General features: G+C 34.1%; 1 protein-coding gene across 4 annotated transcripts in view; it reads left to right on the top strand.

Moving 5' to 3' along the window:
- Window positions 1–23,424, top strand: part of ATM (ATM serine/threonine kinase) — a 109,090-nt gene that overhangs the window by 42,373 nt on the left and 43,293 nt on the right. For all 4 annotated transcript variants that reach the window (XM_016218203.2, XM_016218205.2, XM_016218207.2 and 1 more), the window contains 11 exons: window positions 2,435–2,556; window positions 3,883–4,009; window positions 4,460–4,659; window positions 7,188–7,362; window positions 7,914–8,078; window positions 9,035–9,167; window positions 14,122–14,217; window positions 16,148–16,319; window positions 19,058–19,199; window positions 20,427–20,603; window positions 22,271–22,448. In XM_016218203.2, the coding sequence (XP_016073689.2) occupies window positions 2,435–2,556; window positions 3,883–4,009; window positions 4,460–4,659; window positions 7,188–7,362; window positions 7,914–8,078; window positions 9,035–9,167; window positions 14,122–14,217; window positions 16,148–16,319; window positions 19,058–19,199; window positions 20,427–20,603; window positions 22,271–22,448 (1,687 nt within the window). The remainder of the gene's footprint in view (window positions 1–2,434; window positions 2,557–3,882; window positions 4,010–4,459; window positions 4,660–7,187; window positions 7,363–7,913; window positions 8,079–9,034; window positions 9,168–14,121; window positions 14,218–16,147; window positions 16,320–19,057; window positions 19,200–20,426; window positions 20,604–22,270; window positions 22,449–23,424) is intronic.

Raw genomic sequence — 23,424 nt, 5'->3', positions numbered from 1 at the left:
CAATCCCAAATTTCCATACCTGCTCTTTCTTTTTTCCAGGACTACCTTCTGATATATGGTATAACTTACTTAGGAATTATGTTCATTGTTTTTTATCAGTAATCTCTACTATAAGTACTATGAAGGTAGAATTTTCTTTTTTCTTTCTCGCTGATGTATACTGACCATCTAGTATATATTGAGTATTCATTATTTGATAAAAGATGGAGTCAAGTAAAAAAGGATCTAACAATTTTTAGTTTTACGGTAATTTACGTAAAATTATTTGAGGCAACTTATATTAAAGCACATATACAAGGTGGGATGAAAAGTTTACAGTTCTTATGGAAAATATATTGTACAATAATTAATAAATAATAGTACAAGAATAAACTCTGGTTTGCATACTCACCATTGTAAATCTACTTATGCCCCACCCTGTACAATGTTTTTTAAGGTGAAAGATTGATTAGTCCAATTGTTTGTTTATTGTTGGGTGTGGGTTTTTTTATGTAAGTGAGGATGACTAACCAGTGTTTGGTTAACATAAGAATTGTAAGTGGATAAACTTTGAGGGCCTCTTTTTTTGGTTGCCCGGTTATCTATATTGAACCAAGAAATGGAACAGCAAGTCTCTCAGTTGTTTAGATGGACCTTTGCCAGTCAGAGCTGGTTGTAAGTCTGTTGTCAGGTGGCAAATGGTGAGCAGACAAGCTCCTTTTCCAAGACAATCAGAACAGGATGTTGGCACACCAAAGGAAATAGAATTTATGAGAGACACTCTTTCTTTACCCCCTCCCATCCAATCTCCTAGCTTAAACTTCTGAGCAGGCCTAATTTTAACTATTCTTTTTTTATATATTACAAAGGAATTTATTTATTACTGGTTCATTTATATTACCTTTTAAAGCGTTTTTTAATCAAAATTTGTTTTTATAGGAGATATTTCAAACCAAGTCATTTATCTCTTTTTATATAGAGAGTCATAGCCAACCTCAACAGTAAATGTCATTTCCTAGATCAGCATTAACTGTTCTTTTTGATGTATTCAGACCAAAATATAGCAATTTTCAGTCAGAATTAGTCTAGGAGGGAAAAGGGATTACAGTAAACTTGATTTCTTAGCTTCTTGATTAAAGAAATATATTAAATTCTTGTTAGTCTCAATTTAGCATGAGATTGTCATAAGTTAATTTTTTCTTTGTTTCTCTAATATGTGCTTTATCTGAGTCTTCTAGAATCTTTTTTCTTTGTAAGTGTTGGTACAAATATTATCAGTCTTTAAGTCTTTTAAAACTCTTCATTGTTGCCTGCCTTAAATCTTTACAGTTATAAGATTGTTTAGCTATACGTAGACATATGAACAATTTTTATGTACTTTAGCTAAAATTACAGATCCTGCTTATTAGAGAATCATATGAAACTAATGAATTCAGTTGGAATCCTTTGTGCAAGGAAACTCTCATTAAAATTTCCTCTGATATTAATTAGACTTGGCCATTTTGTTCTTACTTATTCAAGATACATTTTGAAATGAGGCTTCATTTTTACAAGGGCTGAAACCTTGGAAATGATGATTTGGACAACTGATATGTAAGCCTGAGGGAAAGGCTAGGAGTTTTACATTAGATTTCTTGTCACATTCAAAAATTTTACTGTTATTAGAAAGTGTTTTCAAACTTCCTTGTGCATCAAGTAAATTAACCATTTTCCCTTTAGTTTAGAGCACTGTAATTCTTTACTTGGAGAGCTAATAAATTCACCCTTAAGACTTTCACAGTTTTCATTCATTTGGCTGAGGTGTAATGTAGCAGACCCATTCTCTGTATTTAGAGAATTTATGCTCTTTGTGAGGCTACCTGTAGCAGGAAGCGATTGACGAAGAGTCTGCCTCTGTTGGATTTTAGTCTGTTGATGACGTGGTGTAGGTAGCAACTGGCTTCAGAATTTGGATTACCAACCAAGGGAGAAGTCATGCAGGGATGTCAACCATGGGGAGAAGTCATGCAGGGAACAAAAAAATGATTATTGCCAGTCACTGAGAATTTTTACTAGTAAAGTTTTCTAAGTGAAATAGTGTTCCCAAGTAAGAGTGAGATGCAGATTGAGGAACAGTGCAGATCAGCGGGGAATTTAGTGGGCAGGGACATGATTAGGTTGAGCAATTTAATATTAGGCCTGAAGCCTTCATCAATTAAAATGATTCTTTAAAATTAAGGGTCTGATTAAGGGAGTCTTGTTTGGTGTGGTTTCTTTACTTCCAGTTTGTAAGTTGGCTGCATAGCAGAAAAAGGGGAGTTAGGTGTATATCTTTCAGATCTTAAATCTTTGGTCATCTGTTTCCTTCTATAGTCACTGAATAATTGTGGAAATGAGGCAATAACATGAGGTCCTTGAGCTGTCTTTAAGGTTACAGACAAAAACTTAAATATATTTTAATTTTATGTCTTTGCAGATTGATCACTTATTCGTTACTAATTTGCCAGAGATTGTGGTGGAGCTATTGATGACATTACATGAACCTGTGACTGCTGGTGCCAGCCAAAGCACTGACCTCTATGACTTTTCAGGATATGGGTATTTTATTTAATTAATTAATTCACTAATTAATTTTTATTTAAATATATATATTTTTCATTGTGGACAGTATTACGGATGTGCTCTATTTTATTTTTAAAATTTAATTTTTTCATTACCATTTATCAGGGTATGGGTATTTTAGACTTAGAAAATTAGCTGCAACTTCAGAAGTTTATTGGCACATGTATTGGTGACACCTTCAAATGTCTATTTCAGTTTTAGGCACATACTCTGCTTTTAAATTATTTCTTTAAAAATAACTTCCTTTGAATTGAAGTAATTACATATCTACTTCTACTGTAGCCTCTCCGCAGTACCTGCTCTTTCTAATTCACCTGCTTGTTTGCAAATTCAATGACCTTCTTTCCTCAGTCGTCTGTAGTTTTTGAGCATCGTGCCATTGGTTGTCTCTTGAAATTTTCTTCCTCATGATACTTTATTCTGTGTCCCCTTCTCCTTATCTAAGACTTGCGTTTCTAGATCACCTTTATCATCCTCCTTAGCTATCAGAAGCGTACTGTACTACAATTTAATTTGGATGTATAAACCCACTCGGTTGTACATGAATGTTAGTTATTTTCCCAGCTTGACTGTAAACGGCTGGAAAGCACCCTTTATTTTTTTGGTATGCCCTACAGTGCTAGGCATACGAAGTAATAATAAATCTACCAAAGTACTTTTATTTATTTACTTTTAAATATGTTTTTATTGATTTTTGAGAGAGAGAGAGGAAGGGAGAGGAATAGAGAGATATAAACATCGATGATAGAGAAACATCAGTTGGCTGCCTCCTACATGCCCCTTACTGGGGATCCAGCCCGCAATCTGGGCATGTGCCCTGACTGTGAATGGAACCAGTAACCTCCAGGTTCATGGGTTGATGCTCAACCACTGAACCACACTGGCAGGGCCAAAGTACTTTTATATATATAATTTCATGTGATATGGATAGTGTTCGAACGCTGTGTCGTAAATATTACTGTGTTTACAGTACTAGCATAGAACTTTAACTCAAACCTGAAGTAGTGTGACATGAAGGCTCCTTTGTAGAATCTCCATTAACTCCATAAAAGATTTTTTAAGCAAATCATTTAAAAACTGATTAAGTCCTAGACGGTAATGGTACTTAGGTATTCTGATGTATATAGTTTGTGATATGTCACTTTATTAAAAGTCTGGGTTTCAGTAGAGAAATTATTTTTTAATTTGAAGTTACTAAAATCTAAATTTTTATTCTGGAATTCCACTAGTGTGTCAACCAAATCAGCTTTTTCTTGATAATTTTGTTCTGAAAATAATGACTTTTTTTCCTATAACTCTTAGGGATTTGGATCCTGCTCCTAATCCACCTCATTTTCCGTCGCATGTGATTAAGGCAACATTTGCCTATATCAGCAATTGCCATAAAACCAAGTTTAAAAGCATTTTAGAAATTCTTTCCAAAAGCCCTGTAAGTATACGTTACTAGTATAGTAACTAAAAAGAGAATTCCTTTTTCAGCTAGAAAATCTCTATACACACATGGGAAAGAGAAAAAAGTAAACAAATGGAAAATTCATCTGAAAAAATTAAGAATTATTTACAAGTTTATATCTTGATATTTTACTTCAGTATTAATTAAAGTATGTTACATATGAGGGCTGAATTTTTTGGGGACATTTTAGTTATTTATTTGCTCTGAATATTTCTTTAATATGCTATTTAATTATAGTTTATGAAAAATAAATTGACAATAGTATTTTTATGTTTAAAATAGTAATTTTTTTTAATGTAATATTGTGAATTTGATGTTAGAACTAAAACTAAATTCCGTAATTTATTTTGCATGCAAAATATATTTATTTTATCTGAGTATATGTGATTTGACAGGTTTTTACTAAAATGTATCTTTATTTTGTAGGATTCCTATCAGAAAATTCTTCTAGCCATATGTGAGCAAGCCGCTGAGACAAACAACGTTTATAAAAAGCACAGAATTCTTAAAATATATCACCTGTTTGTTAGTTTATTACTGAAAGATATAAAAACTGGCTTAGGAGGAGCTTGGGCCTTTGTTCTTCGAGATGTTATTTATACCTTGATTCACTATATCAACAAAAGGTAAATAATATATTTAGACCAAGGTTAAAGCATTTTTCTACCCTGTTATCTTAATTGAAAATTTATATGCTTCTAAGAGGTAGAAACCAGAGTATTGTTTCCTGAATTTATATCTATTATTTTATAAATTGCATTACTACTTCTCCAACTCTAGAAATCGTAAGTACTAAGGGTCATCAACATTTCAAAATAAATATCCTAATTTTAGATCGCTTTGTATTGAAAAGCCACCGTGGAAATCAGATTTTCCCCTTGTCCAGGGTTTGACTTTTTTGAGGTCATTGTTGAAGGATATAGTCCATTTACTTCATGAGTTTATTCAACTATTTTTACAGAGAATTTATTCCTTGCTGTGCATGGTCACTGATGTTCAGGTAACTTATGTTCAGGTAGTGTTTTGACAGAGATTTCCTTGAATACCAGAAAGAGAAAACCTTTCATAGTCTTTGCAGATGGGCTGTGTTAGGACTGTTCCTCAACACTTAGCCAGGCTTGCATTGAGCCTAGGGATCAGCCCAAAGTGAAAGCTTATGGTCTTAAAAGGTAATTATTTTTGCATTTTTAATTATTATTTTAAAATTTATCTTTATTATTGAAAGTATTACAGATGTCCCCCTTTTTTCCTTCATTAACCCCCTCCACCCTGCACCTGCCCCCCTTTCCCCAGGCCTACTGCACTATTATTTCTGTCCATGGGTTATGCATATATGTATCTAAGTTCTTTGATTAATCTCTTCTCTTGCCCCCCTCCCCACTTCCCTCTAAGATTTGTAAGTCTGCTCAAGCATCTTAGCCTGGGCATGTATGTGACTTTCTAAATTCCCCAAATATATGGGTGCTCTAATTTCCCAAGCAAGCTCTTTCCCTAACTTTCCTTCCTAGGCATTAGACAATCTGTTGTATGTGTCAACAATAATCTTTGGCCCCAGGTAGCTGTGGATTGTTGGCCAGCTTAATGTTTTCAAGCAATACCTCCAGCTTTGGTTTAGAACAAACATACACAGTAATTTGTGAATGAGGCCTGCTGTGCTTTTTCCAGAACTAAGGACCAGGATCCCACATTGGGAAATGGGGAATTCAGTTTTCATGACCAAGCTCGGGAGTGGGTGGGCAAGGGCAACTAAAATCACTACAGAGCTTTTCTACAGTTTTTAGTTGCCTTTTTCTTGATTAAGTGTTTGCTTGATTGTGTAAACCTTTGAAACTGTTTACAGAGTTCTAACAAAGAACCACAATTATTTTTTAAAAATTTACTATTTAATGCAAATGATTTTTATTTTATATCATTCTTGGGGATCTTTTCATGACAGCCTGCAGAGCTGCTGCATTCTTTATTAAACTTTTTTTAGAATTAATTTTTCAGTTACAGCTGCTGTACAATATTATGTTACTTTCACATAGTACAGCATAGTGACTAGACATTTATATATCTCACGAAGTGATCACCCTGATAAATCTAGTACCCATCTGACACCATATACAGTTATTACAATATTATTGACTGTATTTCCTATGCTGTACCTTACGTCCTCCTATTTTTTTTTTTTAATATGTCTTTATCGATTTCAGAAAGAGGAAGGGAAAGAGAGAGAGAAACGTCAATGATGAGAAAGTCATTGATCGGCTGCCTCCTGCATGCCACCTACTGGGGACAGAGCCCACAACCTGGGCATGTGCCCTGATTGGGAATGGAACCACGGTCTCCTGGATCCTGGGGCGATGCTGAACCGCTGAGCCGTGCTGGCTGGGCCCTCCTGACTATTTTTATAACTGGCAATCTGTATTTCCTAATCCCTTTCACCTTTTTCACCCTTTTCCCTATTCCCCATTCTATCTGGTGACCATCAATTTGTTCTTTGTATCTATGAGTTTCTTTTGGTGGGATTGTAAATTAGTGCAGCTACTATGGAAAACAGTATTAGAGGTTCCTCAAAAAATTCAAAATAGAACTACATATGACACAGCAATTCCACTTCTGGATATTTATCTGATGAAACCCAAAACGATAATTCTAAAAGATTTATGCACCCCTATGTTCATTGCAGTATTATTTATAGTAGCTAAGATTTGGAAGCAACCTAGGTGCCCATTGATAGATGACTAGTTAAAGAAAGTGTAGTACACGCGCGCGCACACAGGAATGTTACTCAGCCATAAAAATAAAACCTTGCCATTTGTGACAACATAGATGAACTTTGAGTATATTATGCTAAGTGAAATAAGTTAGAGGAAGACAAATACCATATGATTTCATTAATATATGGAATCTAAACAAAATAAACAAAACAGAAACGAGCTCATAGTTCTTGTTATTCAGTGTTTCTGTCGGGAGATTGGAGCTGCCTACTCTGCCATTTTGCCGATGCCACTTCTCTTTTTTGGCTTTTGAGGAATTGGATATGAAAGCAACTTTCATGTCAAAGTCATATCCTAATTAGAGTTGCTGAATAAAAATGACTATCGAATGAGTTTATGTCAAAGTAGTTTCCTAGAACTTAACTGGTTTTTGGATTTTTTCCCATTATTAGACCTTCCCGTTTTATGGATGTGTCATTGCGCAGCTTCTCCCTTTGTTGTGACCTATTATGCCGGGTTTGCCGCACAGCAGTAACTTACTGTAAGGATGCTTTAGAAAATCATCTTCATGTTATTGTTGGTACACTTATACCCCTTGTGGATGATCAGATGGAGGTTCAGGAACAGGTAATTTCATAAGTCATCTTCAAAATGACATTTGAATTACACGTATAAAGTATTGTTTGAAGGATCTGAGTGTTTCATGTTTACTTAATGTAATTCGTAATTTTAGTGAAAATATTTTTTGAAATATTGTTGGAAAAACATTCTCAGTGAATTAATTTTTGTAACCATTTAATTACCGAACACCTTGTAATTTTGATCTAGTAAATAACTGATAGTTTCTGTCTCTTACGCTGAAGTATAGAGGTAGTCAAAACTAGGGACTACAGTTTGCACCACTGTGGTGGTATGTGAGATATTATTTATATAAAATGTTTCAGGAATATTGGCATTTTTATACCTCAGTGCCCATTCTGTAGAAGCACTTTAACGGTTTGTTGAATTATTTAAAAGCACAGAAACAGTAATAGCTGGGTTCCTTAGAAGTAATTAGAATATTTTATCTGAATTAGGTTAGCAGAGTTGTTATTTATTACAACGGGTTTGGTTATTTTACTTTAAAATACAGTTAAGCCATTTCTCCCCTTTTATGTTTTCTTTTTAATTATGTTTAGGTATTGGACTTGTTGAAATACTTAGTGATAGATAACAAGGACAATGAAAACCTCTACATCACAATTAAACTTCTAGACCCTTTTCCTGACCATGTTGTCTTTAAGGATCTGCGTATTACTCAGCAGAAAATCAAATACAGTAGAGGACCTTTTTCACTCTTGGAGGTAATAATTATTCCATCATCTTACCATTTTATATTAGAAAGGATAGACAGTACCTTTTGAAAACCTCTTAACGCTCTAAATGTGAAAAACTGAATGTTTTTATTTTTTTGTTTTTCATGTATTTTTTTTTGAGAGAGAGAGAAAGGGAGAGGGAGAGAGAGAGAGAGAAACATCAGTGATGAGAGAGAGTCATTGATCAGCTACCTGCTACACTCCCTTTGTTGGGGATCAAGCCTGCAACCCAGGCATGTGCTCTGACCAGGAATCGAACTAGTGACCTTTTGGTGCTTCAGACTACGCACCACCAACTGAGCTACACTGGCCAGGGCAAAACTGAATCTTAATATATCCTCTTGCATTGCAGTGAAAGTATAAATATCAAAGTTTTTTGGTAAATATTTAAATTTAAATATTGAAGAGATGTGATATAATATATGCTTGCTTTTCATATGCAGAAGATCCATTAATAGCTCAAAATTACCATCTCATCTTTGAGGGACAATTTAATGTTTGAGCTAGAGATATTTAACTTTTTAAAGAGTTTTTCAAGTTTTAATTCTGTTCTAACCTATATAAACTTTAGAATTATGTTCAGCTATATTTTTCCTTATATATCTTATAATTTTAAAATGATACTCTTTTGCTGTGTATCAATATGAAGTATGTTGAGATCTAAAACTAGAGTTATAGTATTAAATAAATAGAAATTTAAGCTTTTTTTCTCTAATTGAGTGTGCTATCACATTCTTAAAATCTAACTGTGTTATGAGGGACTCTATTAGAATTTAACTTAAAACGTAGGATTTGAAGTAGAAGAAATAATTTACGTCTAACTTCTTTAGTAGTAGTTATGAGTTAGTGTCTGTAAAAGAAACTTACTTTTTTTGGTTTTATTTCACAGACTTAATCAGTACATGTCAAAAGCAATTCCATTTTTAACTAATTTTCTCTTTTAGGAAATTAACCATTTTCTCTCAGTAAGTGCTTATGATGCACTTCCATTGACAAGGCTTGAAGGATTGAAGGATCTTCGAAGACAACTTGAACAACATAAAGATCAGATGATGGAGCTTATGAGAGCATCTCAGGGTATCAATTTTAATGACGTGGGTTATTTGTACCTATTCCTTTTCAAAAGAATCTTTTCTAAATTCTTGCTCTTGGTTTAATGGCCATGGACTTAGACTCTCATCATTTAGTTCAGACCCTCATCATTTCTCACCTAACCACAAAAGACTTCCTAATGGTCTCCTCACCTTGAACGACTCCCACTTTATCCATCTTCTACACCTCTGCCAGGATGATTTCTCTAAACCTAAACATGGCCATGCTATTCTGTTGCTTAAAAAATGTTACCTTCCTGCTGCCTAAAAGAAACATGAGTTCCTTAGAGCCAGGCATACAAAGTAATCTGTCTGCTTATTGCCCCAGCTTCTTCCTTTTTTTTTTGGTCCATCTTATTTAAATAAAAGAAGTTTGTCTCACTTTAAATATCATTTAAGTATGTGTGTTATGTGTATGTATATATGTGTGTGTGTTTTTATATACACATGTATATATATTTCTAGCTTTGTTTACCCTAAGAAAACATTTTTATGTTAATTTAATTTGAGTTTGGATTATTATGTTATTGTTCTTGGGGGAATCTTTTTCAACTTATGTTTTAATTTGCATCTTCCTGTGCCCATTCATTTCATATTTCTATTGTGGTGGTCTTTTTTTAAAATATATTTTTATTGATTTTTTTTTTTTTTTTTTAGAGAGAGAGGAAGGGACAGGGATAGAGGGATAGAAACATTGATGAGAGAGATACATTGATCACTTGCCTCCTGCACACCCCCTACTGGGGGTTGAGCCTGAAACCTGGGCATGTGCCCTGACCGGGAATCAAACCATCAGCCTCTTGGTTCATGGATCAGTGATCAACCACTGAGCCACGCCAGCCAGACTATTGTGTTCTTATCCCAAGTACTTTTTAAAACTAATTTTGGTTTTAACCATCTGAATTCCAAGTTTCTAGTGCAGCTGTTTTGAAATCTACATATATATATAAAATATGAACACCTCTATCTCTTATTCTCGTTTCTTTGGGTATTTTATAGGTCTAGCATGCGTTGTCCAATACAGCCACTAACTGTGTTTGTAGCTACTTAAATTAGAATGAATGAAAACTTAATAAAATGAAAAATTGTTTTTTTCATCATACTAGCATGTAACATGTATCTAAATGACTATCATTGGACAGTGCAGATTATAGACTATTTCCATCATTGCAGAAAGTTCTATTTGACAGTGTTGGTCTAGACTGAGTGCTAGAGGTTAAAAACCAAGCATGCTCCCAGTGTTTCTCCTAGCTTAATGTTGAAAGATTTTTATGTTTTTGTGTTTGTGATTTTGCTAAGGTATTAACTTTTCTGTACAATTTAAGAAATTTTTCTATCTTTGTCTGCCAAATGTTGCTGATCACTTTTACATGGCTTTATTTCATAGGGAAGTTCAAGTACATTTATTTTATTTTATTATTATTTTATTTATTGGTGTGACATTGGTTAATAAAGTTATGTAGGTTTCAAGTTTACAATTCTATGATACGTTATCTGTATATTGCATTGTGTGCCCACCACCCAAAGTCAAATTTTTCACCATATACTAGACCCCACTACCTTTCATTAACCCCCACCCCCTACCCCCTTTCCCTCTGGTAACTACTTTTGTCTGTGGCTATGAGTTTTTGTTTGTTTGCTTGTCTTGTTTGTTCATTTGTTGCTTTACATTTTATATCCCACATATGAGTGAAATCATATGGTTCTTGACTTTTTCTAGCTTATTTCACTTAACATGATATTCTCAAGATCCATTCATGGCAGTATTTCATCTTTTCTTACGTCTGAGTGGTAATCCTTTGTATATATGCACCACATCTTCTTTATTCAGTCATCTGTCGAGGGACACTTTGGTTATTTTCCTGTCTTGGTCACCTTGAAAGTGCTGCAGTGAACATAGAGGTGCATATATCTTTGTGAATAAATGTTTTTAAATTTTCCAGGAGATACCCAAAAGAGGGTTTGCAGGGTCATGTGGTAACTTTATTCTTAATATTTTGAGGAACTGCCATACTGTTTTCCATAGTGACTGCACTAGTTTACATTTCTACCAGCAGTGAATGGTGGTTCCTTTTTCTCCACAGCCTTTCTAACACTTCCTATTACTTGTCTTATTGATAATGGCCATTCTAACAGGTGTGAGGTGGTATCTCATTGTAGTTTTTTGGTTTTGGGGGGGGGGGGGGGTTTGCATTTCCCTAATATCTAGTGAAGTTGAGCATCTTTTCATGTATCCATTGGCCATTGTATGTGTTTTTGGGAGAAGTGTCTCTTCAGGTCCTCTGTCCATTTTTAAATCAGATTGTTTTTGTTGTTGTTGAGTTGTATGAGTTCTTTATATATTTTGGATATTAACCCCTTGTCAGAGCTGCTGTTTTCAAATACCTTCTCCCATTTGGTTGGTTGCCTTTTTGTTTTATTGATGGTTTCTTTTGATGTGCAGAAGCTTTTTAGTTTTATATAATCCCATTTATTTTTGCTTTTACTTCCCTTGCTTTTGGGATCAGATTCTTAAAATCCTCTCTAAGACCAAGGTCTATAAATTTAGTACCTGTGTTTTTTTAATGTAGTTTATTGTTTCAGGTCTTATATTTAGGTTTTTGATTCATTTTGAGTTAATTTTTGTATATGGGGAGAAACAGTAGTCTAGTTTCATTCTTTTGCATATGGCTTTCCAGCTTTCTCAGTTTGTTGAAGAGGCTTTCTTTTCTCTATTGTGTGTTTCTGGATCCTTTGTTGAAAATTAATTGCCTGTATACATGTGGGCTTATTTCTGAGCTCTCAACTCTGTTCCATTGGTCTGTGTGTCTGTTTTTCATGCTGTTTTGGTTATTCTTGCCTTGTAGTATAATTTGAGGTCAGGGAATGTAATACCTCCTGCTTTGTTCTTTTTTCTCAGGATTGCATTGGCCACTCAGGGTATTTTGTGGGTTCATACAAATCTGATGATTTTCTGTTTTATTTCTTTTAAAAAATGACATTAGGATTTTGATGGGAATTGCATTAAATCTATATGTTGCTTTGGGTAATATGGCCATTTTAACTATGTTGAGTCTTCCAGTCCACAAACATGGAATGTCTTTCCATTTTGTTGTGTCTTTTTTAGTCTCTTTTAATAATGCTTTGTAGTTCTCAGTATATGGGTTCTTTACATCCTTTGTTAAGTTTATTCCTAGGTATTTTATTCTTTTGCAATTACAAAAGGAATTTTTTTTTAATTTCTTTTTCTGAAATTTCACTGCAATTATATAGGAATACAGTGGATTTTTGTACATTTATTTTGTATCTTGCAATTTTACTTTATTGCTTTATTGTTTCTAATAGTTTTTTTGGTGGAGTCTTCAGGGTTTTCCATATAAAGAATCATGTCATCTGCAAAAAATGACAAATTCACTTTTTCATTCCCAATTTGGATGCCTTTTATTTCTTTCCCTTGCCTGATTTCTCTGACTAGGACTTTCAGTATTGTGTTGAAACAATGGTGAGAGTGGACATCCTTGTCTTGTTCCTGATCTTAGAGGCAAAGCTTTCACTTTTTCACCATTGAGCATGATATTAGCTGAAGGCTTATCATATAAGGCCTTTATTATGCTGAGATACTTTTTTCTGTACCCATTTTATTGAGTGTTTTAATCATAAATGGATGTCGTGTCATGTCAGGTGCTTTTCTGCATCTGTTGATATGGTCATGTGATTTTTATCCTTTATTCTGTTAATTTGGTGTATCACATTGATTTATTTGTATATGTTGAACCATCATTGTGCACCTGGGATGAACCCCACTTGATCGTGATGTATTATTTGTTTAATGTATTGTTGTATTTGATTTGCAAGTATTTTGTTTAGGATTTTTGCATCTGTATTCATCAGAGAGATTGGTCTGTAGTTTTTTTGTATGTGTTATCCTTGCTGGGTTTTGGCAATAGGATTATATTGACCTCATAAAATGTGTTAGTGTTGCCTTTTCTTCGGATTTTTGGCAGAGTTTGAGAAGGATAGGTATCCAGTCTTGTTTGAATGTTTGGTAGAATTCCCTGGGAAGCCATCTGATCCTGGACTTTTGACTTTTGGGGAGGTTTTTGATGGTTGTTTCAATTTCCTCAGTGTTGATTGGTCTATTTAGATTTTCCAGTTCTTTGTGATTTAGTCTAGGAAGGTTATTTATTTCTAGGAATTTATCAGTTTATTCTAGGTTATTTATTTTGGTATCATGTCATCTTTCATAATCTTCTTGAATGATCCTTTGTATTTCTGTGGTGTCTGTAGTAACTTCTCTTTCATTTCTGATTTTATTTATTTGAGCCTTTTCTCTTATTTAGTGAGTATTGCCAGAGGTCTGTCAATTTTATTAATCTTTTCAAAGAACCAGCTTTTTTTTGCATTAATTTTTTTTGGTATAGTCTTTTTGTTTTCCACATTATTTAATTCTGCTCTAATGTTTATTATTTCCTTTCTTCTGCTTACTTTGGGCTACTTTTGTTCTTTTTTCTAGTTTTTTAGTATGAAATGTTACACTGTTTTCTTGGGATTTTTCTTGTTTCTTGGTAGAGGCATGTAATTATGTAAACTTCCCTCTTATTCCACTTTCGCATCCTCTCAAAATTTTTGATATGTCCTATTGTCGTTCTCATTTGTCTTTATATATTTTTTGATCTCACCTTTTATTTCTTATTTGGCCAGTCAGTTTTTAGTAGCATGTTTTTTAATTTCCATATATTTGTGTGTTTTTCCACCTCCTTTTGACTGTTGATTTCTGATTTCAAAGCATTGTAATCAGAGAATATGTTTGGTATCACTTAATATTTTTTTAAGTGTTCATAACTTAAACTTTTCAAAAAACTTCATAAAAGTTTTCTAGTCAGATAATTTAATATATAACAGCATTGTAAAGAAAAGTGTTGTCTCCGATATAGTTTAATTTTTTTCAAAACTGCTCCTAGATAACCCACAAGATGGCGTAATGGTGAAGCTAGTTGTCAACTTGTTGCAGTTATCCAAGATGGCCTTAAACCACACTGGTGAAAGAGAAGTTTTAGGTAAACTATTTGGCCGAATGACAGTGAGCTTTTTGTTTGAGCAGTCATCTTTATAATATTTTCAAAATCAGCAAAAGTTTATCATTTGGGATATTGGAGAAATGTGAGATGCTAGCTAAGGAATATTTCTATTTAATTCAAGTATCCCTAAGCTGCCCTCCTTTCATATTTTCTTCTTTAGACATTCATATATGTATAAACTAAAAAGTTAGTCACTTATACATGTGCACTACTGCCAATTTGAAAATGCTTTATAAATATTTAGGCAAGTCAAATATACCTGTTTGTAGCAAAGTTGAAAATAAATGGACTCCTGATATATATTAGTAATGACTGGGGACTTGATATCTCTTTATATAACAGAAATAAGAATGAAGACTTGGGGTGCTGGGTTAAAGTCAAATATTAAAACCATATTCCAGGCCTTTACTATTACCATTTGGGGGTAACCTAATGTAAGATAAGTAGCTCATATTCATGCCTAATGTAGGTGTTTAGGTTTGGTGTTCACAGGAGGGAAAAATCACATTAAAATCAACTTGAAGTTGTTGTGACAACATTGCTTCAAATAAGAAAAGTGGGAGATATAAGAGCTGCTTCACAGATCTTAGTATCTTCCAATGAAGTCTTTCTTAACTTCTCACTGGGAGCCTAGTATCTAGAGTACTTACTTTTTTTGTAAAGTTTTTATTGAAATATATCTTCCATCAGGAAAGTGTATAGATCATAAGCATATAACTTGAAGAATTTTCAGCACCCTAGAAGTTTTCCTTAATCAAGGAATAAGTACTAGTCCATAGTAGTACTAGTTCAGGGGACAAACCTCATTTTGCTACAAGAACCCTGAGTGGCTTTCCTGTGTAGCACCAAATATTTGTACCCACAACTAACATCATACTTAATGGTAACAGATTGAAAGCTTTCTCCCTCAAATCGGGAATGAGACAAGGTTGCCCACTTTTACCACTACTATTCAACATTATATTGGACATTTTAGCCAGAGCAATTGAACAAGGAAAAGATAAAAATTCATTCAAATTGTAAAGGAAGAAGTAAAATGATCAGTAAAATGATTCACAGATGACATAATCATATACCTATAATCCAAGAGAATCTACAAGGAAGCTATTGTATAGAGCTAATAAATGAATTTAGCAGAGTTGCAGGATACAAGATCAACACACAAAATTTAGTAGTGTTTCTATACAGCACCAGTGAACAATCTAAAAAGGAAATTTTATTTCATTTACAATTTCATTTGTAATATCATCTAAGAATTAAATACCTGCAGATAAATTTTATCAAGGAGGTACTTGTACACATTCTATTTGTTAGAAGTGAGTCACTAAGGACAACCCAACACTCAAAAGTAGAGGAATTAGGCTTCATCTTTTAAAAGGAGGTCTATCAAAGAATTTGTGAACATATTTTAATAAAGTCCACCATGACAGGGAAAGAGGATGAGGGAGTTCTCTGGCATGCTGAGAATGTTCTGTCTTCATCTGAGTAGTGATAACACAGATGGGAAAAATTAAATTACATGTATGCACATGCATGTATTTGTGTATGTGTGCATTTCACTGAACAGACTGTGGACTTTATGTATTTAATACCTCAAAAAACTTTAAGTTTTAAAGTCTGCTGATACTCTGATGCAGTAGCTGTGTTTAAACTTTTATCCTATATATTCTGTTACTAGTTAATCTATCTCTTGGACATGATTTTATAGGGGAAATTACTGCCCACATGGATGATACCTAAAGGAAATGATACAGTATTTTTTAGCTTCTTTAATTTATTCAAAATCTTTGATAAACACTTAATTCTTGAAGGATGACAAAGCAGCATTATATTTTGGAAATTAGGTAATTTCTGTTTTATGTATGAACTCTTAGCTATAACTCTACTGAAATGTAATTTCTGTGTGTAGAGGCTGTTGGAGGCTGTTTGGGAGAAGTGGGTCCTGTAGATTTCTCTACAATAGCTATACAACATAGTAAAGATATATCTAATACCAAAGCCCTTGAGTTATTTGAAGATAAAGAACTTCAGTGGACCTTTATAGTGCTGACCTACCTGAATAACACACTGGTAGAAGATTGGTGAGTACTTAATGATACCTTATTTCTGATAGTATTACTGAATCTGACATTCCAGGAGAGTGATACTTCACATAAATTAATATTTCCAATAACTTTAAAGCTTTCTCTTTTAAGTTGCCATACTTTTCTTTCAGTCTCAAGTATTTTAATGAAAATTGTTGGATTTTTATTAATGCACAAAATTACTGAAACCCTCCTATGTACCAAGCATTTGATATGGTGATGAATATACTAGACAAGGTCCAGGTGAAATTCTGATGAGAGTAGACTAGACAAATAGATCAGAAAATTGCCAGGTGATGCTACGTAGGACATTAAGATAGGGGAATGCAAAGTGGGATATTTGGGGCATTTGTCAAAATCAAAGATGTCACTCTGGTCAGCTAGACTATTTAGATCCTTTTAAAATAAGTTGTAGAGCAGAAACTTCATAACTCAGAAATTCTTAAGCTAATCAGTCAGGGTTTTCTTTTATCCATTTATTCTCTGCAAAACAAAATTACAGCAGATTTTTCAGCTTGTTGGTTATGAGATTACTTTTGCTTACTTTCTTGGCCCCCCTTCCCATTTATATATTTGTTTATTTATTTTTGGTATATTTGAGTACCTCATCACCATTTTTGGGGTGTGGGTTCAAAGTTTTTACCCACAACTGGGCATCTATTTAAGGTTCATAGGTGTTTTCCATCTGTTTCCTTCCAAAACCTCCCCCATTTTCTTGGGAATAAATGATCAACAGAAATGTCTACCTGCCATGTTTTCATTGTTGATTTAATGGACATATATTTTTCTTTCACTGTTTTTGCAATAAAAATGCTGCTGTGGTTCCCCCCCCCCCAAGCATTTTATTATAAAAATTTTCAAATGTACAGCAAAGTTTGAAGAATTTTGCATAGCTCCCATATACTTACCACTTAGATTCTCCTAGATTCTCCCATCAATATTTTCCTACTGGCCTTGCTTTGTCACATCTAGCTGTCCTTCTGTCCATTTATTAGTTAAGCTAATTTTAAAAACCTATTTCAAATTATATCTGGCACAATTTTTGAAGAGGTTTTCCACAGAAAATTTGCAAGCACTAAGTGTTTCATTTGTTACACAGTAATTTGCATTTTTTTTCCTTTTCAAAAAAGGTGCGCACAGATATTAGTTTTACTTAAAATTGGGAGACCTAAGGAACAGGTAAAATTTGTTGTTCCAATATTTTTGTAAGAGGAAAAATATAATTACATTTTTACGGGCCCTCAGGTCTACAGAGGGGATGTTTACCAAGGAATTTGCAGAATAGCTGGTCATGGAAGGCTTTGGTGAGAAAATGTCATTTTGCTGATCTAAATGATGAGGAATCAGTTCTAGGTGATTAGGGATAAAACATTATAGATGGGGAATATCTAGAGTGGAAATAAGCTTGGTGTGTTTGAGGAATAGAAAGAGACCTGGTGTTGAAGAAAATGGTGTGAAATGGAATTAGAAAGGTAGGACTAATTCCGATCAGAAATTTAGATTTTAGCCTGGCCGGGCGTGTCTCAGCGGTTGAGCGTTGACCTAGGATCCAGGCGATCAGGGTTTGATTCCCAGTCAGGGCACATGCCCGGATTGCGGGCTCCATCCTCAATCGGGGTCGTGCAGGAGGCAGCTGATCAATGACTCTCTCATCATTGATGTTTCTCTCTCTCTCTCCCTCTCCTTTCCTCTCTCTGAGATCAATATAGATATATTTAAAAAAAAAGAAATTTAGATTTTATTTGAGATATATATGGCAGCCATGGAGTTTTAAGCAAAGTGCTGTCATGATGCTGCTTACATTTTTACTCTGGCTTTTATAGGACAAATGGATTGTGATAGGGCAGAAGTGGAAACAGGAAGCCCTATTATGAAACTGTTGTAGTTGTCCAGAGGACAAATGATGGTGACTTGGGTTAGGTTGACAGTAATGGAGATGAGATGGAAATGGATAGAATCAGGGTATGTATTTAACATAAAACCAGCAGGACTTGTTGATTATTTGAATATAGAGGAGTAGGGAAATAGGAGTGTAGGGTGAATCCAAGTTTAGGATTTATGCTTCTATGTCTTAAATTGAGAAACCTAAAAGGAATTAAGCCTTTACTTGATAGTTCATCATCATTTATAGTATTGGGCTTTATGACATCTTTTGTCAGCAGTTAAACATTTTCAGTGCTCTTGTCTTGCAGCCCTCCTTTTCCTAATTGTTTTAAAAAGAAGGCCCTTCAGTGTTTTATTAGAGGTTTTAGATGCCTTACTTAATGATTCTCAGCTAGTTCTGGTCAGAATAGTGTGTATTGTTTGAGACAATAATTTTATCATTTGGACAGAAATATTCTGCCTTACCCCAAATTATTTGTATTTCTTAGCGAAATTATTATCAGAATATTGTTTTCTCAGGTAAATTACTATTCTGCATTCTTATTACTTGTTTTTATTAGTGTTATTTTACTTCTTTTTATGAGTCTTTTTAACTTTTAGAGGTCCTATTATAAACTTTATTGAGTGAAGAGAATTGCTATTGCAGTGATTAGTGACTCAAGTCTACTGAAAGAATGTTAAGAATCCTTTGTTAATTTTGGCTGTGATGTAATAGAATTTTATAGATGTAAAATTGTCCTAATGATAAAAATTTTAGATTTTAATTTTCTTCATTGGAGGTTGTTTAACATTTATCAAGATTAATAGTTGACACACTTTTTATAGGCTTTTGAATTGTATCTGTTTTTCAGTGTCAAAGTGCGATCAGCTACTGTTACCTGTTTGAAAAACATTTTAGCCACAAAGACTGGTCACAGTTTCTGGGAGATTTACAAGACGACCTCTGATCCCATGCTGATCTACCTACACCCTTTTAGAACATCGAGGAAAAAGGTCTTTAAATAATAAATGTTTATTGAGTACCCACTATTCTAGAATAGTTTTTTGTTTTGTGTGTTTTTTTGCTATGGGCTAGAAATATCAAATTGCTTAAATGTTATTACACTAACATTTAACCTTTCTTAGAAATAATTCCAACTGTACTTCTCCAGCCCAAGGGATTTGTATTTTTAATTATGATAGTGTGGAAAAGCTGATATATAGGTAACCTAAAGAAGTAATGATTGATTTGGGGGAATAGGAGGAGTCTTAATGACAGGCATTTTTTCTTAGGAGTAGAAAACCCTGATCCTGAGTGTGGTTATTAAGTATTGAAATCAACAAGCAAGTATTTATTTCCATAGCAAGTTTAAGTATTACAACCCCCTAGTGAAATATAAAATGACCTATAGATTTCTCCCTTTTTCTGTGTTGATACTGTACGATTCCACCAGAAGTACTCTATGAAGGATATTTAAGAACTCTTGCTTCCTGTTTAGTCTAAACAATCCTGTTTAATATTTTCTTTTCATAAAGTATACGATTGAGTTTCTACCAATTTAATTTCAGGGTATATACCATCATTGAAATAGTACTTTTTGTTGTTGTTTTGTTCTTTGATCATCACCCGAGGATATGTTTATATTGATTTTTAGAGAGAGAGAGAAACATGGTTTGGTCGCCTCCCATGTGTGCCCCGGCCACAGATGGAACCCACAACCTTTAGTGTATGGGGTGACGCTCCAACCAACTGAGCCACCCAACCAGGGCTGAAATACTATTTTTAATGTATTAAAAATATAATTTGGGTCTTAGTGAAATTAGCAGTAAAATGAACTATTAATCAAATTAGCAATGTACCTTTAAAACACTATAGTTATAACATTTTATAACTTATTTCATCTTGAAATCAATTCTGTGTAGTAGATTTGGACTGGTTTTATATGTAAGACAGATGAGGCAAGAGAGTTTGTGATTCGTATAATATACTACTAGTGAGCCAAGAGTAGAACTCATTTTCTTCTATCTAGACCAGTAATTTTTTATCATACCAGTCTGCCTCATATATACATAAATGTATTTTAAATGTAAAAGGTAACCATAGCCTCCAGATTTAGTTTTTACTGTATTTAGTTTTATTTGGAAACGGATTTGTTTATATTTAGATTTTTTTCCCCCATGGAAAAGGTGAAATGTAGTTCTGATTACCTTATTTCTATTTTCTGATCACTTTCTTTCTAGTTTTTAGAAGTACCCAAACTTGACATAGAAAACCCTTTAGGGGGCTTGGATGATACAAACCTGTGGATTCCTCAAAGTGAAGATCATGACATTTGGATAAAGACACTGACTTGTGCATTTTTGGATAGTGGAAGCATAAAAAGTGAAATTCTCCAATTACTAAAGCCAGTGTGTGAGGTAAAAAGATTACTTGGTCTGACTTAATTCCTTTCTATCTTGGCTTTTTTTTCATTTGCGTTTTTTCTTAATCATTTTCTTTGCTTATCCCATTCCATTTGGCTTCTGTGTACATGCTTGTGGCCTGTGTTTCTAAAAAGAGGGCTGTGGGCAGCTCTTCATCCTCATGCAATATCGCCTACACTGAGCTGTGGATCCATCAAACAGGTTGTTTTTATTTAGCCATAGTTGTGTGCAGCGGGTTTTGGCTGTGAGGTGGTTACATGCTGGATGAGTTCTGAGGGGTGCCTTGGGAACATTACTATTGATGGTTAAAATCCTGATGACTCAGTATTTGTTTTCACCAGAAGTCGGCTCTCTCTGTATGTTTAGTCCCTCTGATAAGGTCATTGTTAGTTACTTACCTGAAGTGCTTTCTCAAGTGAGAAAAAGGGGTGGGATAGCAGTTAGCCCTGCTCTTTTATTTTGGAAGGTACACTACAGTTTATTTCAATAGAGAGTAAAGGTACGTACCAAATCAGACTCAAAGTTCGTTATATGCTTCATCAAGCCTGACATGGGAAAGCGCACCCTGTTGGTGCTCTAAGACTAAAGGCTACCTAGTTTATAGTTCTGCCAGGCATGATTCAACAGAAACGTGAAAACAAAATATCTGACTAGGTCAGGCATCTGCCAACCACAAATAACTGACAGAGAAGTGAATATTTTGGTGACGCGCACTCACTGAAAGCAGTTTAAAAGGCAATCCTTATTTCTTACAGAAGTGTCGACAGAAATAAATCACCACACTGTCTGCAGCACTGCGCTGCACTTGTCCCAAGTCAGCAAGTGATGCCCTGGACACACACACGGCTCGCTTCTCTCCTCATTAGTGAACAAAGCTAAGATTTTTATAAAATTCTAACTTTGGGCCAGAAGATAAAATGTTTCAGATACACATTTATGTATACCTCAGTTCCTAGTCCCTTAAATTCTCTGTTTCCAAACTGGCTTTTTGACTTGTCTTTAGTTTAAAAAGTAAATCGGTCATCTCTAGTCTATTTTATGTGTGTGGCGTGTGGTGAATATAGGAAGATGGTATCTGGGCAGAAATAAAGTTGAGTACTGTTCTAATGTACCAGACATATTAAAGCACTTTTCTACACTTTGGAGTATACCACAAATAAGTACCCAGATTTTATACCCAGAAATTGGGGTTTACTAAAAAATAAACATTTTAACATAGTGGCTGTTGTAGCTCTTCAGTGAGTATAGAAAATGTATAAAAATAAACTTTTCAATTTTTCTTATAAATGTTGATCTCCATTTTCCCTTATATTAAATTAGAGAACTTCTATTATTAGTAACACTTTTCAACTCTGAAATTTTATTTACAGTAGTGACATATTTCGATTGTAAGCAATATTCTGTTTCATTATATGCAAATAGCCTAGACTGGAAATGAACAGTTAACATTATAACTAACCACATGTGGTTTATATAGATCCTCTAGCTTACTTTGAATTTTTTCTTAAAAAAACACTGATACACATTTTCTAGCAGTACATTGTGTTCATGGTGTATTCGTCTATCATTGTATTAAAAGCTTACATGCCAGTAACATGAAATGAAATTTTAATATATTATTTTTACTCAAACTCTTGACTGGCTGTGTTTGTGTGTTCTAGGTGAAAGCTGACTTTTGTCAGACTGTGCTTCCGTACTTGATTCATGATATTTTACTCCAAGATACAAATGAATCATGGAGGAATCTGCTTTCTACACATATTCAGGGATTTTTCACTCACTGTTTTAGACACTCCTCACAAACAAACCGCTCCACGACCCCTACAAGTTTGGATTCAGGTATTCTGTTAAATTTCTGACATTTATACGGTTAACATCTCAATTCTAGAGAAAGATAGATTGGTTTGAATCTCATCAAGATGCTTTGTAGGCTTAATTCCATAACTTCTAAGCATCTATTTCTTCATCTGTAGAATAGAGGTAACACCTGTAAGGGAATTTTCAGTAAGATGATGTATGTAAAGCACCTAGGATAATACTTGATGGAGAGTATTCCCTCAGCTGTTAATTAACAATGGAGCAACTAACTGAGCATTCAGTATGCGTCAAGCACGCTGCTTAGCACTGGCAATATAGGTGTGAACAAGACACACCCTGTAGTCTAGCACTGGCTAAAGCAGACAGCTGTGCAGCCAGATATTATCTATAGGTACCCTGTTGGAGATGTGATGGAATTTTCATATTAAAGCTCTGACTGACTCATTTTTTAAAAGCAGCCTTTTTTATTACAAAACCACATTTATTGTGGAAAGTACAGAAAAGTTAAGGTAAATTTAAAAATTACCCATAATCCTATGATCTAAGATAACAACAGTTAACATTTGGTATGTACCCTTCCAGTTTTTTAAAACAAAAATTGGATTATACTTTATTTACTTTTTTAAACCTACTTTTCCTTTGATACTGTGGAAGTATTTCCCATGCTGAGAGGTCACAGCAGGAGAAATTACATCAGGAATGGGTACTCGTTGTATGTATATGCAGAGTGGTGGGCTCATTATGAGTCAATTTTTCAAACTTAAATATCAAAAAAGGGGGGGGAAATTGCATAGATCTGTAATGTTAACTTATTGTCTTTAATATATTGTATTAGTGAACTGTATATTATGTGCAAACATAAAGCTAGGTACAAGTTCACTTATTGTACTTTAAGACCAATACAAATATAAGAAAAGTATTAATTTAATGTGATATTTGCTACAACTAAATTGCTCTTCCTAATCTTGACCAGTTACTTTGACATAGTCATGATTAC

The sequence above is a fragment of the Miniopterus natalensis genome, chromosome 11, assembly GCF_054644295.1.
Source record: "Miniopterus natalensis isolate mMinNat1 chromosome 11, mMinNat1.hap1, whole genome shotgun sequence".
NCBI lineage: Eukaryota > Metazoa > Chordata > Mammalia > Chiroptera > Miniopteridae > Miniopterus > Miniopterus natalensis.
This window is presented reverse-complemented; position numbering and strand designations above follow the sequence as displayed.